Source organism: Euprymna scolopes, chromosome 23 (genome assembly GCF_053919585.1).
Source record: "Euprymna scolopes isolate OS-2025 chromosome 23, ASM5391958v1, whole genome shotgun sequence".
Classification (NCBI taxonomy): Eukaryota; Metazoa; Mollusca; class Cephalopoda; order Sepiida; family Sepiolidae; genus Euprymna; species Euprymna scolopes.
Genome location: NC_136504.1, coordinates 18,897,950 through 18,915,907, shown reverse-complemented (window position 1 = coordinate 18,915,907; position 17,958 = coordinate 18,897,950). Strand labels below are relative to the sequence as shown.

The following is a 17,958-nucleotide window of genomic DNA, read 5'->3' as shown; positions in this document are numbered from 1 at the left end:
ATTCAAGTCCAATTTAAACAAGTTCTTGTTGAGCTATTCCCTTAAATAATCAAATTCTACTCAATCTACACCAATAATGATTACTAAACTATCACCTTACATTCATTAATCCTTGTCCTCAAGTGGCCTTCAGACCTTGATAAGTGGTTACTTTCTTGTAAAAAATTAAAAAAAAAAAAATATGAAAACGGTTCTTCTGATTTTTAAGGTATGGGGAGAATGGCAATACTAGATTCGACAGTATTGTAAAACAATTCTTAAATTGTTAGAAATAAATTTACATTTTCGTTTCAATATTTTCCTCTACATAAAATAATGGATTGGATTTCTAAATATTTAAGCGTCGCTATTTTTAATCACTATTCACATTAGAAAATTTATTGGCAAGAAAATTTTCTAAAACTAAATCTATCAGACAATTAGATCTTTTTCATTTTGGAACAAATTGAATAGAACTAGTGCATAACATTTTAAGAATATGTAACTGGGTGTACGTGTGTGTGTGTATGTATATATATATATATATATATATATATATATATATATATATACACATACATACTAGCAGGCTGCCTGGAGTTGCCCAATCATAAAATACATATAAATATTATATTTTAATTCATACAGAAACCGAGACATGTGCATGCGAGTATTGTTTTTTCTAAATAGTTCACTTTTTGTAAGTTAAAGAAAAAATACTTAAGCTGAGATTAAAACCAAAACCTAAAGACAGTGAGTCAAGAACAATAACACAACCTTTAAAAAGTGTTTTCAAACCTACTTATTCTTAACATAAGTAATCTGTCATGTGAATGATTCATGCATCCACATTCGTGAAACAGCAAACAGATAAAAATCTGATACCCCCCCCCCTCCACTAACACCATCACCATGTACGAATTCTTCAATTTTGACCCCTTAGCAGCCTTTTTTGGGGATGAAAAATGATAAAAAGCTTTCCACATGTCTGAATACCCCATATATCAAATTTCAAGTGTGTAGATTAAATACTTGTTGAGTATATAGGTTGAGAATTGTCCTCAGACACACATTCTCACTTTAGTTTTTGTTTAAAATAAGATTAAAATCATAGATGCTTAAAGAAAAATATATCTAGTCAGTTGATATTTATCTCCCCTCCCATGGTGGGATGATATGAAACAGGATTTGAAGAGCAAATGCGATAGAAAAAGAGTATTATAGCCTGCAAAAAATGTCTCTCAGGTGATTAGCAATAAACCAACTACTTCTGAAAGGGAGAAGGTAAAGCTTGGTGAGACGGACCTCCTCCTAGAACTGCACAGGATCAAAGCTATACTTAGTCAGCAGAGAAAAAAAATCCATCTCAGCAATGGCTTAGATTCTGTTAGTGTTGGTGCAGAGAGAAAACATCCAACTTTGACTAATGAGAACTTAAAAACAATTTCATAAAATTAATTACTTTATTGCTGCATAGTATCACCTACAAATGAATATATATATATATATATATATAGACCATTTCTGTAAGGTCTGACGAGGCTGTTGGATCGTAAACATGGTCCAACATCTGAAACATATGTAACCAAACAGATAAAACGGTAACAAAAAAATAAAACACATATTTGCTCTGCAATAGTATTGAGCACTCTCTTCAGGTTTTTACTAATTACCAGTTTTACTATATATCTTATTAAAATAATATTAATTCATAATCCATGTCAAGACTACTATCTATTTTGCCAAGAACATTTCCTCCAATGAGATGAGCCATTCATTGAAAATCCATGGATTAAGAAAAAAAAAAAAGTGTTAATAATTATTTGTACACTTTTTTCAAACAATAATATTTGTTGTAATTTTATGTAATTTAACTCAGAATTTTCATATATATATATATATATATATATATATATATATATATATATATATATATATATATATATATATATATATACATATATATAATATATATATATATATATATATAATATAAAGCTGAAAGTCTGTGTGTGTGTCTGGTCACGAATAGGCTCCTATATGGTTGACTATTTTAAAAAACTGATTACATATAATGATAGATGTATCAAGACACAGGAATGAGTATGTTTGATCTGGCAGAATAGTGGTTCATTAAAATTGTGGGGTCTGCGTTCACGCCTGGTCCACAAAGTATGGAAATAAAAAATTTAAAAATTAAAAAAAACGTTTACAAGTGTTTTTGATATAGATGTAGATAATACTTTGATAAGTATGTTTTAACTTAAATAGGGATGGTATAATAAAATTGTGGGGTCTGCAATAGCGCCTGGTCTCCATAGAATGGAAATAGGCACAAACTTTAATAAAGACTTTTCATATCTATCTGCGTAAATATACTTTGATAATTATGTTTCAGTTTGAAAAAATATGGTATAATAAAATTATGGGGTGTTCGTTCGCACCTGACCTCCATAGAATGGAAATATGTCACAAAGTTTAAGAAGGTATTCTTAATATAGATCCACAGAATATTGTGATAAGTGTTTCAGTGTGAACAGGTATGGTATAATAAATTATGAGGTTTATCTATTTTATTTTTATTTTCACAATATTTTGCTTTGGTTTTGATACGCCCAAATTCGAAGCTATCTCTTTACAACCCTTCCTTTTCATAACCTATCATACTTTCATAAATCAGAGTCCATTTTCTGTAGGCTGTTTTTGAACCCAGTAAACAACTGGTACTTTTGCTAGTATATATATATATATATATATATTCAAAATGGCAGCAATATTAAAACATGCAATGTTTTTCTATATATTTTTTTGGCTTGATGAACGACATGCCTGTTTTTTCTTTCTAAAGTAAATACATTCCTGTTTTCTGAAGAGTCTACGACGAATATATTCAGTGTTGACATACTAACAACTGATTGGTTCTACATAATGAAACAGTTGCTGTATAAAATCTATAGAATTTTTGACATGTTGAAAGAAATAAAAACAAAGATGAATAAAACTTTGGAATTTGGAATGTAGCTGTATTATTATTCATATATATATATATCATTATATATATCTCCAACTTAATGGGGTTGAGTGAGAGAAATATGCTATTCTGATTAAAATAATATTAATTCATGATCCATGTCAAGACTACACACACAAAAAGGGGAAAACACAAAAATGCAAGGTTTATATCAGCAGACACATTCCACGCTCAAGTCGAATGTTGGAGGAGGGTCAAGGGAGCAGCAGCAGCAGTAGCAGCAACTTTGTGAGCCCCTAGGCCACCGGCTAGTAAATACTCACGTGTGTGGTCAAACGGTAGGACATGAGTTCAAACTCTCCGTCAGGGGGTATGAACGAGATGGTCCGATCATTTTCAAACCTTGACAAGCGGACACATTGGTGGAACTTCACATCTTCCAACTCAACTGACTTGCTTTTTCCTCCTACATTTAGTGGTAATGAGAAGAATGACAAAAGATAAAAGTGAACCTCACAAAACATGACAACATGTGATGCTAACAGAAATTAGCAGATAGAAATGGGGAGGAGAGGCAAAAATAAGAAAACAATAAATAAAGCAGTCGTCATCATCATTTTCATAAAAGGGGAGATGGGACAATTTTTTTACATCCATTTGTTTGTTGGTTGGCTGGGCAAGATTTTAAGGGGGAGGGGGCAAAAAGAAAAGGGAAAAGAAAAAAAGAAAAAAAGAAAAAAGAAAAGAAAGTAAAAAGAAAAGGAACATAAAAAAAAAAAGGTGGGGATTTCTAAAAAGCTTAGAATAATCTTGGCCCAGAATAAACACCATTAAATCTTGGTCTTCTCATTCATCTATCACTTACGAAAATGGTCATGATTATGTAGTTTTGTGGATTAGAACATGGTTCCTTAGTCTGATCCGAACTCAGAAGTATCTCCCACATGTAGGGCACCTATGGGATGATTCTACAGCAGAAGTTCTGACTGCTGTTTTTTCGAATAGCACATTTCTGTGTTCCTCAATGCATGCAGATCCGGCAATTATAGCCCATTTAGGGCTTAAAGCACACCAAAAACATTAGTTTGAGTTACGTTTTCACCACAAGTCTGAATGCAAACCAAACTAAATGAGGGACATCTTCAAGTTGCTCTTGAACTGAATAAAGATATAGATCCAAGATTTCACCACCAGCACCTGACTACATTTTGTTTAATATCCACAGATTATATCACAGTTTTGCTCATTTCTTACAAAACAATAGACAAATCTCGATGAATTAATTAAATTTCTTCATAACATGACATCATTCTCTTCTGTTTACTCTTCGGGTGTGGCATTCACCCCGAGTTGAGCCAGTTTTTATTACCTTATAATTCTGCTAGTTCCTATATTAATAGTTTAATAGCATATCAACCCTCTTTATAAAATGATGCAAGTCTACAATTCAACCTAAATAAAACAAAAATACAAAAGCCTTTATGATTTATGTACCAGTTATGAAACGAAAATTTCATATTAAGCAATTAATGTGAGATCGTTAGCATTACAAAGCTGGTCATGCGAATTTAAATTGTGGAGTTATCTGCTCCTTTTTTGTTTGTTTTTCAAGGTGGCAACATCAGACGGTTTTCTTTTGCTTACTAATAAAATTATATTTTCTTAGTTAAGAATAAAATTTTCAATTTACATAATTTTTGGAATATAACATTTTTGTTCCATGACAGGTACATACATCATAAAGATTTTTCTGTATTTTTTAAATTTTTGTTTAATTTTTGAATTCTGGATAAGAACCAATTCAATGCTAAATAGAGACGTTTTGGTGCGTCTATAGAATTTGAATCAAACTAAATCGACTTTTGTGGAATAAGATGTACATAAACAGCGAAGTAAAAAAAAAATAGTCAAAATTACCAGAATAAAAAATTTTTTTTAAACCCGATTGTATTTTTCTTTATGAAGGAGGATTTATTTTTTAAAAGAAAGTAAATGATGACACAACTTTGCAAATATTTTTTCTCCAGAAATGTTTTCAGCTATCAAAAAAAAAAAAAAAAAAAAAAAAAAAAAAAAAAATTTTATTTTTTGTTCTTGTTGTTTGAAAGGGTTTCATTCATCAGCAAAGTAAATAATTTAAAGTTACGTTAAGACTAATGTCACACAGTCATTTACATTGCCATGTTGTGGGATCAGAGATATATACTGCCACAATTACTTATCGTTTACACAGTTCCTTGTTACGTGGATTTAGATATGTTTGCATTTCTACCATTTTTTTTTTTTTTTTCTGAAAGGTTTTTTTTCTGTTACTCCTTTAGAAGACTAAATAGCTAACACACTTGAATTAATTTTAGATTTAACATCTTTAATTGTCGTCTGTCAGAAGTTTTATTCAAAAACACTGTTTCTGGCTAGGCAAAAGTCAGTTTAGCTTGGTTCAAATCCTTGAATGAAACTAAGATTTAAAAATAATAATAAATATTCGTCTAAACTCTTCCTTGCCAACTCCTGACTTCAACTGTAATCTTTACCGATTGTTCTCACTGTTTCTCTCTCTCTCACCTGTCCTAAAAAGAAGACCACCCTGCGCTTTCCCTTTCATTCTTTTTCGTGGCATCATTGTCCTCAAATGCAAATTAATGCCATATTGTATATCAATACATACTTTTGTCTATAGATGAAAAAAAAAAAAAAAAAAAAAAAAAGAGAGAGAAAACTTTCGTCTACAGACAAAAGTTTTCTTGTCTCTTTCGTTTCTTGATTCTGTCACCCAACAGGATAGACAGAGACGCTGTCACTTGTGTAAGTCATGTTTTGCATTACTTTCTCCACAAAATACCAATGTGATTTTTTTTTTTTTATTCTTTTACTTCAAATTTATTTTACCACAACATACAGTTTCATAATAAATAATAAAGACTAAATATGATATTTTTTAAACGTTACTCGTTTGCTGATTTTTGTCTCTCCCCATATTTATGAAACTCAAAAAGATGCTTTAAACATTCGTATACAAAACTCAACCATTGCACAAAAGTGAACATTTTGAACATTGAAAACAAAATTGAAGCTGCTTTTTTCCTGAAAAAAAATTTTTTTTTTTTTTTTTTTTTAAATAAACAAAATATATCATTTATTATTATTATTTCATCTTGTAAATTTTCATGTTTTCATCAATCTGCACATTCTTTTTTTTTTTTTTTCACCATTTTTTCCATATGGATACATCTTTTCAGTTTTAAAAATCAAGCGAACATTTATAGGTATTTTTTATTATAGTCAACAAAATCTTTTAAAAAATGCTTAAAAAACATGAATATATAATAAATGAATGTTACCAAAGACAACATAAGTTACTCTCTTATCTAGCTGAATAAGCTTTTAATGTTTTAAGTCATTTTAAAGCATTTATTCAGTTTGAAAAACAAGTAGTGTCAAGTGTTACATGAGAACAAGATGCTTGTTAAGATAGAGTCGATAGATCGATTTTTTAAATATGAGGTTTTAAACAAAAACAACAGTACTTAATTTTTTATGTCGAAAATAGTAATATATTCAGAAATTACAAAATTTATGGAGTAGAACAATTGCTGTTGTGTTTTCCGTAAAAAAAAGTCCATCGTTATTGGTTAAAACAAAATGTTGCCATTAAAGTAGTAAAAAGGGAGATAAGTATGTGCCTCATATTCACAATCTTCAAGGTGTTCACATTTAGGGAAAATGCTATTTCCCCTCAAATTTCCGTAAAAATTAATTTTAACTATAAATCATTTCCTACTTGATGAATTTTCATAATTTTTTAATATATTACTATTTTTGACATGACAAGTATTGTTGTTTTGCTTAAAACATACTTTTAAAAAAAAATTTTTTTTAATTAAAAAATAAAAAATCCGTCTCTCGACTATCCTTAAAAAGCACTAAAGAAAAAAAAAAAAAATGGATGATACAAGAAGATTAAAGTGTCATTGTCGAGAAGTATACAAATACATTTTTACGAATTTACAAAGAGAATCAGGAAAAAAACAGCTTTAATAGTCATATCAATAGAATTTCCAATGAAAAAAATTTGGAAAAATAAGTGATTGTTTCTTATAATCAGACCAATATTATATAAAAAAAAAAAAAAGGTCAATTTCTTTAAATGGATATCAACAAGTTCCTTTTTGATTTTTTTTTCTTCGATTAGCAAATACGGTGAACGGATTGTATTACCATACCATATGCAATCAGTAAAAATAGAATAAAAGATGCAAACATTTTAAGAGTTTATAACGTTTGGAGAATTCACTCCAAAAATGGGCCTATGAAAAACTAACCAAGTAAACATTTTCATACATGGACAAAACATTGGCAATATAAAATTAAAAAAAAAAAAAAACAGAAAACGTTTTTATGTGATACATAATTATGATTATGATTAAAAATCATCTCAAATATCTTTATAATTTCATTCAATATTTTGTAATATTTCCGATCTAAATTCAACAATATTCTTTACAGATTTTAAAAAGTTGGACTAAACAGCATTTAAGCCGACATATCAAACTTTGATTTTGACTAGCCAATTTTTTTTGTTATTGCTGTATCATGTTATTGGAAGGATAATAAGGTGCTGCACTATAGTTTATTTCTTAAATTATGTAGTCCTCACAGACAACTGGTATGAAACACTTTTCATCATGACTAAAACAAATCACAATCAGCATGAGGAATCATATTTTAATTAAATTTAAGAAAGAGTTGCTTCTCCTCACAGCTAAAATGGTGCTAATGTACATTAGTGATATTTTAAACTAACGCATTTCAGGTGAAAATATTATGCATTTAAATGTCATGTAAAAATTAGTATAAATTCCAAAAATTAAAAAAAAAAAAAAAATACCCAGTAGATGTGCTAGTTGTATTTTTAACACAAAAAAAAAAGAAAGAAAAAAAGAAAAACATCCACAATAACGTTCTGAGACTTAAAGTCAAGAAAGATACGTCAGTTTGTCAGAGTGAATTGATCATACAATTGTTCCACATTAAAACTTGATAATTCAATAAATTTTATTTTTACCTGTAATTATAATTTTGACATGACGCATAAATATGTAATAATGTTTTCACCGGAAATGTGTTGCTTTAAAAAAAAAAAAAAAAAAAATTTTTTTTTTTTTAACAATGATCTACACAAGCACCATTCAAATTTTTAAGTTTTAAAAAATGCTCAAACATAAAAGTTAAAAACTAATATAGCTTCATTGCATTCTGAGCAACACTAGCACTGATTAAAAATGTTTTTTTTTTTAATTTAAAAATAAAAAGATTCTTTTTTGGTTATGAAATGTGTATTTTCTTTACTACTATTTAGACATTAGATTGAAGAGAAACATAAAATGTTATATTTCTTAATAAAAATATAACATGTTTTATATATAATAAAATCAGAATTGAATTTTTAATGATAGTAAATTTAAAAATAAAAAAAAAAACAATTTACTATCATTAAAAATTCATTTCTGATAAATGACAAGTGTTAATTGTTATGATAGACAAAAAGACATTGTAAGAATTAACACTTGTCATTCATTGATATTTTTAAGCCTGTGAGGTTATGGATGTCCTTCAACTTCTTATAGGACATACAAACTTATGTTTCACAAATTTATATACAAGGTTAGTAGTTTTTTTCTTATGGTGTTGTGATTGTTAAGAAAGACTATTACCTGATAAAATTCATAAATCTACATTTGTTTGAATCAAAAACATTTTAAAAAGTATCAACAATTATCCAAATATAACTTCATTAAAATATTTCTTTTTCTGAAAAGTAAATATAGATTAATATTTTTAGGCTTTCTGAAGTAGGAAATATCATTATTGAATTAGTTTGGAATTATTTTGGAGAGGAGTAAATTGTATAATTTTTTTTTATTTAATTATTTGGATTATTATTTTCATCTTTAGAAGATGCGGATAATAGTCCAAATAATTAAATAAAAAAAATTAGGAAATACCATTTTACAAACATTTGCTATTAGTAAACAAAATTTATTAAAAAAAATACAGATTTTTAAAACAATGCAAACTACGAACATTATATTTGGAATCTATGGTACTTGTACAGTTTAATCAAGACATTAAAAAATGAAAATATGAAAAAAAAAATGTTTGAATTGTACGTATCCGTTATGGAATGAAGTTTTTCAAAAAGAAATTTCACTTAATTTCATCAAATTTTTTTATAGCAAAAAAAAAATGTATTATGATACCGAGCAAAAGGTTCGATTTTTAGGAAGAAAAACTAGTATTAAAGATGGGGAGGAGTGTCGGCGCTTTAAACTGAGTTATCTCTCCCTGGCGTGTTAAAAAAATTCAAAGATGTCTGTCAATGTGCTGTCATAAAAATCTGTTCTCTGTTGTAAAAAAAATCTCTCAATCAAATTAAGTGAAATTTTTTTTGTGTGAGAGCTTCAGTCCAAAACAGATACATACAATATAACTTTTTTTTTTTTGATATTTTCATTTTTTTAATGTCTTGATTACCACAAATACCAAATCTATTAATTAAAAAATATTTATTCTAATGGGGTTTAATTGTAAAACAGTTGTAAATTTATATTTATTTATTTTTTTTTTTTTAAATAGGAACAATTTTCTTTATTTCATAACAATTGAATAAATTTAACATGAAAAATTGCAGTAACATGTAAAAAAAATTGGCATAAAAATTCAATTTTATACATGCAACCAATTTGATGCAAAAATTTACTTTGTTACCATCCTATTCTAAATCTGTTTTAACTGTCAAATTATATTTGACATAAAATACTGAAAATATTTGTATAATATCAAATACTTATCTATGTATAGCTCGTCAATTACTTTTATATATAATTACTAGTGTTGGGACGATTAATCAGAATCTGAAAAATTTGAACTTTTGGAGGTTATTGGAAAAATTGTGCCTATTTTCAGATACCAAAAACAATTCCTTTTTTATTGTCATTTTTTATCTGATTTTGTTTAAAACAAAATCTTCCACTGCCAGTAGTAATGATCAAAAAATAAATATTCATTGATTTTAAATGACCAGTAAATTGAATAGGTAATTGTATCAGAATCAAGAATAATATTGGAATCGTCCCATCCCTAATAATTACACATTAAATATAGAATATCAATGTGTTTATATATAAACTCCGAAACTAATTACTGTATCATAATGAATTTTGAATCAGTTGCTAGCTGAAAGGGTGAGTAATGTAGGATATATTTAGTTTTATGTAAACAGAGCAAAGGGGCTGGAAAGCCCATCATGAAAATTCACATATCTATAATTTTAATAAAACTTTTAACCATAGACATAAGGCATTAATTAATAAATATTCTTCTAAATTCCAGTGTACTTGGAGTATTTCAAAGAGTTCTTAGGGGGAATTTGACGCCATAGCATGTTGTTTAAGACATATTTGACATATTTTAAATACCTTGTAAGCACACAGACTGAAATGCGGCATTTATGTAAGACAAGAACAATAGATGAAAACAAAGAAAATAATGAGCAACTCACTTCCTGTACTCTCAAAGAGTACTTTGTCATTTAGTCCAAGTCTCAGTTCAGGCATGCCCGACAGGTAGACACGCATCTTGATGCAGCCAACAATCTCACTGCGCAGCACATTGCCATTAGCACTCACCTGGAACAAAACAAAGCCTTATGAACCTCAAATGCAGTAATTTGGAGATAGATCAAGCTTTTTTTTTTCTTTTAAAAATATATCAAGCTTTTATAGATTTTGATATTTCAAACATTTTTTTATAATTTGATATATTGAGATAATTATTTTTTTCTTTTTATACTGCTTTCAATATATCAAAGTAAGCTTTTTTTTTATTTTTTACGTTTCTTTTTTTTTTTTTAACAGCTTTCAGGAATCTTTTCAAAAAGTGACATGTTTAATACAGCAATGAACTTGACTTGAATTACAGGTAATTTATAAGATCAAAAGTTAAATACTAAAAACATAATTTGTTTTAAATGTAACAAATTAGTCATGTTCCACTGGCCTGCTTCCCAGCTGACTACAACATGGTCATCTTCAAGTTCAATGTGAAGAAGTTCTTACTATCCCGCCCCTTAAATAGTCAAATTCTGTCTAATTTTCAAAAAAAGTTCACTGAACTGTTGATATATAACAATGGTCAATTCAGATTAACTTTTTCCATCATTCTGAAACCATCCTGAAAGTAAATGTGAATCCTTCCAAAATGTTAATTTTTTTTTAACTTATTTTATCATCAAAAGTTGTCAGTAGCATAATTTTTTTTTTTATTTATTTAAAAATATAAAACAGAAAAATGATTTTTAAAATGTTATTTACATAAAGGTCAAAATTTCTAAAATTTTCTTCAGATTTTGACGCATTGAAACAAAAAAAAATAAATAAATTTACCCAAATGTCAAAATCCTACAATATTTAATGCTAGATAAATAGTCGGTTGGACTTTGTTCAAATTTTGTCCCAGCATTATTATCATTGCCAACTGGTCAATGGTTGGAATGTAGACTTACCAATAAATTGACCGATTCAATCACATCCAGGAAAACCTCATTCTTCCTGTATTTGATTCCCTCTGATCTCCATGACACCGCGTTGGTGACAGCCATTGGAGGTCGGGGGGCAATCTCCAGTTTGTGACCTTCTTGAGTGATGTATCTTAATTGAAGAAATACAAAAAAATTTTACTGTAAAAATAAGAATTTAATATCACTACATATAAACATTTGTAACAAAGTCTTTTTTGTTTGGTTTTAAAAGAAAGAGTTATTAAAGTTTTCACAAAAATAACCAAAGTTGCTACAGGAAAACTAAAAAATATTAACAGACTGAAAATAAACGAATTCTATGAACAAATGTGAAAAAAATATATTTCCAAAATGTTGGTATATTTTCACTTACTGATGATGGGTGTATAAATCGTTATGTATTAGTGTCATAGTCATGAATTCAGGTTATTTTTGTCTGTTGACTACAATGAGACATTACCAATATTTTTTCCCCAAATCTGATACAATTACAGATTTTTTTTAAATCTCTACATATTTAGTTATAGGGTTGCTTCTTGTTTTTTTTTGTTTTGTTTTTTTATTGCATTTTCACCCCAAACAAGGAACATTGCTACTTTGTTGTAGGGTGCTACTATCAGAGACATAAGCATCAGGGGTACTGTGTAGGAAGTTGGGCAGCAAGATGTTGGTTGACGTTATACTTGAACTTCTGCATGTCAGTACAGTTGGGAAGCAGGGACCCGGAAGGGAATTCCAAAGTCTAGCTGTTCTGGGGAGGAAACTACTGGAGTAGAAGGCTCTCTTACATCTAGGGATCTCTACTGTGAAGGAGTGGGATTTAGCTGCTTGTCGGGTTTGTCGGGGTATTTACGTCGAGGGGGCACAAGTGCTTGCAGTTCGTCAGAACATTCACTGTTAAAGTACTTGTAGAACAGGCAGAGGGATGTAATATTTCATTGATGTGACAGAGGTGAAGTTCAGCTGACAGTTCAGAACCTATCAGATTGGTGACTCTCTTTTGAACCTTGTCTAGGAGCGAGAGACTAGTGGCAGATGCACCGGCCCAAATATGACAATACTCCATATATGGGCGAATGGTGGCCTTATAGAGGTATATGATACTTTCAGGTGTTAATAGATTTCTAGCACAGTAGAGAGAACCCACCTTCTTCGCAGCAGTCCTGGCAATGTTCTCAATGTAATTGTTCCAACTCATGTTTCCTGTGAACGTTAGGCCGAGGAATTTAAAAGCTGTACTTTCAGATAAAGAGTCATTGGCCATTTCTATTGGCAATAGGGAAGGTTTCTTGTAATCATTGACAGAAAAAAGTTTAGTCCTGGCAGCATTGAATGTGACCATCCATTTTTGTCCCCATTCCACTACAGATCGGAGGTTTTCCTCTAGTGTTTCTGCCATTTCTTTAGATTGGTGTTCATTTGTTTTCCTATCGAGTCTGTTATAGAGCGTGGTGTCGTCAGCGTACATACCCATCTCACAGACAATTTTATCAAAGAGGTCAATTATGAATATTAGAAATAACAGAGGTCCAAGGATAGACCCCTGAGGCACTCCCGCATTTATATCATATTGTTTAGATGTATGACCATCAAGGACAACCTGGATTTTTCTCTTATCTAAAAAGGATCTAATTATGTTATGTATTCTTCCAGTGATGCCGTATAATCTGATTTTCTTGAGAAGACCCTCATGCCATACCCTGTCAAAAGCCTTAGATATATCTAGAGCTACTGCTCTACCCTCCCCCGCTTTGTCCAGTGAATGGTATATACGTTCTGAGATTACAGTTAGGATGTCTGCTGTGGAACGGGCTTGTCTAAATCCATATTGTTGGTCAGTCAGAAGTTTAGCATCTCTAAGGTGATGGACTAGAGCTTGGTTAATTACGGTCTCAAATATTTTGGCAAAAAGTGGGAGTAGGCTAATGGGGCAATAATTTACTGGGTCAGTTCTTTCGCCAGAATTCTTGAAAACTAGCACTACAGAAGCAGTTTTTCAGCAGGCACGAAAGCAAGATTCATCAAGGCATTTGTTGTAAAGTTTGGAGAGAATTGGAGCTACTTCAGCGGCACACTTTTTTAATAGCACAGCCGGGATGAAATCAGGTCCGCATGCTTTTGCAGTGTCAAACTTTCTTATGATAGCATGCACCTGAGCAGGGGTGATTTTCAGATCGTCTAGTGTGGCGTCCGTCCACAAAGGAAAGTCAGAGACGGGGTGGTAAGCAGAGTCCAGTGTGGAGTTGGAGGCAAACCGTCTGGCAAGCATGTTAGCCTTCTCAGTTGCAGAGCAAACAAACTCATGATTGTTGGATAGTGGGGGAATTGTTGATTGCCCATTATTTACTACACTGTTGCAGATTTTCCAGAAGTCTCGGGTTCCTAATTTCTGTGCTTCGATGCGGTTTTTGGTGGTTTCAGTAAATTCTCTCTTAGCTGTCGCTATTTCTTTCTTACAGTTATTTCTGGCTTCTATGTACTTTTGTCTGTTTGAACTAGACTTATGTCGGTTAAATTTGCGGTAAGCATGCTGCCTTTGCGCTATAGCAGCTGCACAAGTTGAAGTGAACCATTGGGAAGAGTGGGGGTTGCTATAGAATTTGCATGTGGGAACATGTGCTTCAATTGCCGTTTTGAACCATTCAGTGGTCTCATTTGCACAATGTTCAGTAGGAAGTGAAAAGATATTTTGCCATGGAGTGTCCCTGATGGCTTCCCAGTCAGCCTTTTTATATCTCGTTTTGAGCAGTGGCTCTTCAGTTTTGGCTCTAGAGTTTTGCTGTAAAAAACCCATGCAATATGTGCATTTATTTTTGCAAAGTAAAAATACAGTTGTGAACGTTAATCAATAGATTTTAGTTTTACTAGTAGTTTAATATCAATAAATAGTAGGAGGAACGGAAAATTAAAAAAAATAAATAATTTAAAAAAATTGTTTTTGGGATTGGAAAAAAAGCTCATGTTTTCTTTTTTTATTCTAATACCCCAAATAATTCCAATTTTTCAGATTTTTGATTCAGATTAATTATCCCAACACTATTGCTAATAAACCCATTCTAACACCAATGTTTATAAAAAAATATTTATTCAAAAAGAGAGAGTCAGTCACAGAAAATCAGAGAGACAGGTTACTTGTATTTGTGTGAAAAAAAGAGAAAGACAACTATCTCATCTCTCTACACCCTGTGTTGTCCCTTATTGCACCCAATCACATCTTTTCTACTTACAATCTCGCGAGCCAGAGAGACAGCTCACCATTTATTCATATATATAATTATTACTATAATTATTATTTTTTTAATACTTACAGACACTAGTGTTTTATCCTTTCAGGAATCATCAGTGCAGGGAGTCACAATTACTGCCAGTCAGGAGATCTGAACCCAGCCACAAAGTCATCTTTGATTCCATTGGCAACGAACAAACTGCTCAGCCAATATTAACCACGGTGAAATATAGTTGAAATTAATATTTATACAAAGTGTAAACGTCATTTAAGAAGGCCAAGAGAGATCATGTGATTTTAACATCACAATCTGAGCACATGGGCTTAAGTGACTGACTTATTTTATTTCAACTTTAAAGTGCTCAACAATAAGAACTCAGTTCTTAAAGTGGCAGACATAATTATTGCTATACTAGCACCCAAATACATGTATTTGGTGATTTTAATGTCCACCACAATAGTTTGGTTTCTCAAGCTATACAAACACAGTTTATCTATATATCATTCGCTTACACAGATTGATCGCATTAAGATTTTGAGGATCAGGAAACCTTATTTCTTGATTTTTCCTGACTACAATACCTGCTAGAGTCACCTCTTGTCCCTAAAAGTGCAACTCAAATCATTCCACTCAAACATGGTCCTCACTATGTAACAATATATATACATCAAATTAAAAAAAAACAGGACTCAAATCATTCCACTCAAACATGGTCCTCACTATGTAACAATATACATCAAATTAAAAAAAACAGGACTCAAATCACAATTGCACTATTAGACTGCATTGAAATACCATAATACTAAAAAATGTTCACAGGTTGTATGAATACTTAATTTGCAATAGAAGTCTTAAGTTACTTGCAATTGTATTCTTAGTATCACACACCGTAAGAACTGAATCTTCAGAAGAGCGTCACATACCTGTAGCATAATAGTTAAAATACTAGGTAAAATTCAAATCCAAGTTACATTCTTCTGGAAATTAAAAGTTCAATCCTCAGTGCGGGCGATACAAAGAATAGAATTGTGAATTACTTGAGACTTCTACTCATTCATGCTATACCCATGGATTAAATAAAGAGTTCCATTTTAAATTCCATACATGTTTCCGAGTTCAACAAGATATACCTGAAGAAGGTCGGAGGTTACATTGTTTGACGTTGTGAGAATAACTCAAGATGAGAACGATAGTCTAAATAATCCAATTAATAATATCCTCATCTCAAAAATTCAAAAACAAATTATATATATATATTTTTTTTTTTTTAGTAGTATAGTTTTTAGATAAAAATCAGTAAGAAAAATATCAAGCAGGGTTGGGACTTCAAAATGTTTATTATCCTTGAAATGCCATGGATGAAGCACTAAATTTTCAAATTATAAACATTTTTTTTTTTAATTTTATTATACTAATAAATGATCAGTTCGCCACATTAATTTAACGTTAATTGATCTCTTTACTATTTTCATATAAATTTTAAAAACCTTTGTGAAAAGGCATCTTATGGATAGGCCAAAATATTTATTTGCATTAGACCCTCAGTCAAATGGGGCAATATCATTTAATGTTAGCAAAACACATCTTTTAATGTTATGTAAAATGAAGTAACTAATTTTGTACTCACAGACTTACCTGCCTTACACTGACTGAAGTTGTGTGTGTGTGTGTGTGTGTGTGTGTGTGTGTGTGTGTGTGTGTGTGTGTGTGTGTGTGTGTGTGTTGAAAGAGAGGAATGGGATGGATGAAGAAGAAAGACTAGTAGAGAGTGGAAAAATAGGCAAGGGGGAAAGCAAGAGGAATAGAAGTTATGTTACACTAAAACCTAGATCCCTCAAAAGGTATGTGGATTTGATCTCATCCCTGCTGTACTATTAAAAAAATGCTCCGCTGAGGTTGTTCCAGTTATCTCCAAACTTTTCAATAAATGCCTTAACGAATCTTGTTTTCCTGATTGCTGAAAAACTGCTTCTGTGGTACCAGTTTACAAGAATTCTAGCAAAAGAACTGACCTATTAAATTATCGCCTCATTAGTCTCCTCCCTCTTTTTACCAAAAAAAAAAAAAAAAAAAAAAAAAAAAGAGTCCTTCATTAATCAAGCTCTAATCCACTACCTTACAGCTGTCTTCTGTCTGACCAACAGTTTGGATTTAGGCAAGCCTTTCTAGTGCAGATATCCTAACTGTAACCTCTGAACATATATACCATGCACTGGATAAGGCAGAGAGGCTAGGGTAGTAGCCCTAGATATATCTAAGGCTTTTGACAGAGTATGAAAGAATGGTTTTCTCATGAAAATCAGATCCTATGGATGAATACCTAACATAATTAAATCCTTCTTATATAAGAGAATAATTCAGGTTGTCCTTGATGGGCGTACACCAAAATAATATGATATAAATGCAGGTGTGCCTTCAGGATCGATCCTTGAACCTTTATTATTTCTAATATTCATAAATGACCTCCTTGATAAAATTGCCTCCGAGATGGGTATATTTGCTGGCAACTCTACACTATAACAGACACCAAGGGAGAACGAATGAACACATATCCAAGGCAACAGCAGAAACCCTAGAGGAAGACCTCCAGTCTGTAGTGGAATGGGGACAAAAATGTCTGGTAACGTTCAATGCTGCCAAGACTAAGCTTTGTTCCTTTAATAATTACAAGAAATTTTCTCAACCACCAATAACTATGGATAATGATAAATTATCTGAAAGTACTTTGTTCAAACTCCTCAGCTTAACGTTCACAGGAACATAAGTTGGAACAGATACATTAAGGGCATTGCCACGGTTGCTGCAAGGAAAGTGGGCTCTCTCTATCGTGCTAGAAAGTTATTTACATACAAACAGATAACTGCCCTTTGTATTATAGATGTGACATTTGCTATATATTATCTAATGGGGTTTTAATAAATAACTCCTGTGCTATTCGTTTTCATATTGTATCAGATCATTTCACTCTGTACAAACCAGAAATACTAAAAATTAATTGAACAAAATAGACAAGTAGTTGAAACGTATTGAATAATTTTTGTTCAATTTACAGGTCATTTTGGAAGTTAAAAGCTCAAATCACAACATTTTCACATTTCTACGTGTTTAATCATACAACTCTGTATTTATAATCAGATTTCATAAAAATATTTGACAAATTTATCAAGAAAAAAAATGTGATTGCATAAAGAAATAAATGGAAA

General features: G+C 30.8%; 1 protein-coding gene across 4 annotated transcripts in view; it reads right to left on the bottom strand.

Annotated features, from left to right (window-relative positions):
- Positions 1-17,958, bottom strand: part of LOC145245790 (AP-1 complex subunit mu-1) — a 100,544-nt gene that overhangs the window by 20,866 nt on the left and 61,720 nt on the right. For 2 of the 4 annotated variants that reach the window (XM_080107434.1, XM_080107435.1), the window contains 3 exons: positions 11,514-11,658; positions 10,512-10,638; positions 3,274-3,416 (listed from right to left, as the gene is read on the bottom strand). In XM_080107434.1, coding sequence (XP_079963560.1) covers positions 3,274-3,416; positions 10,512-10,638; positions 11,514-11,658 — 415 coding nt within the window. Of the gene's footprint in view, positions 1-3,273; positions 3,420-10,511; positions 10,639-11,513; positions 11,659-17,958 lie in introns of all 4 variants that reach the window. The other 2 variants (XM_080107432.1, XM_080107433.1) reach the window with 1 other exon arrangement.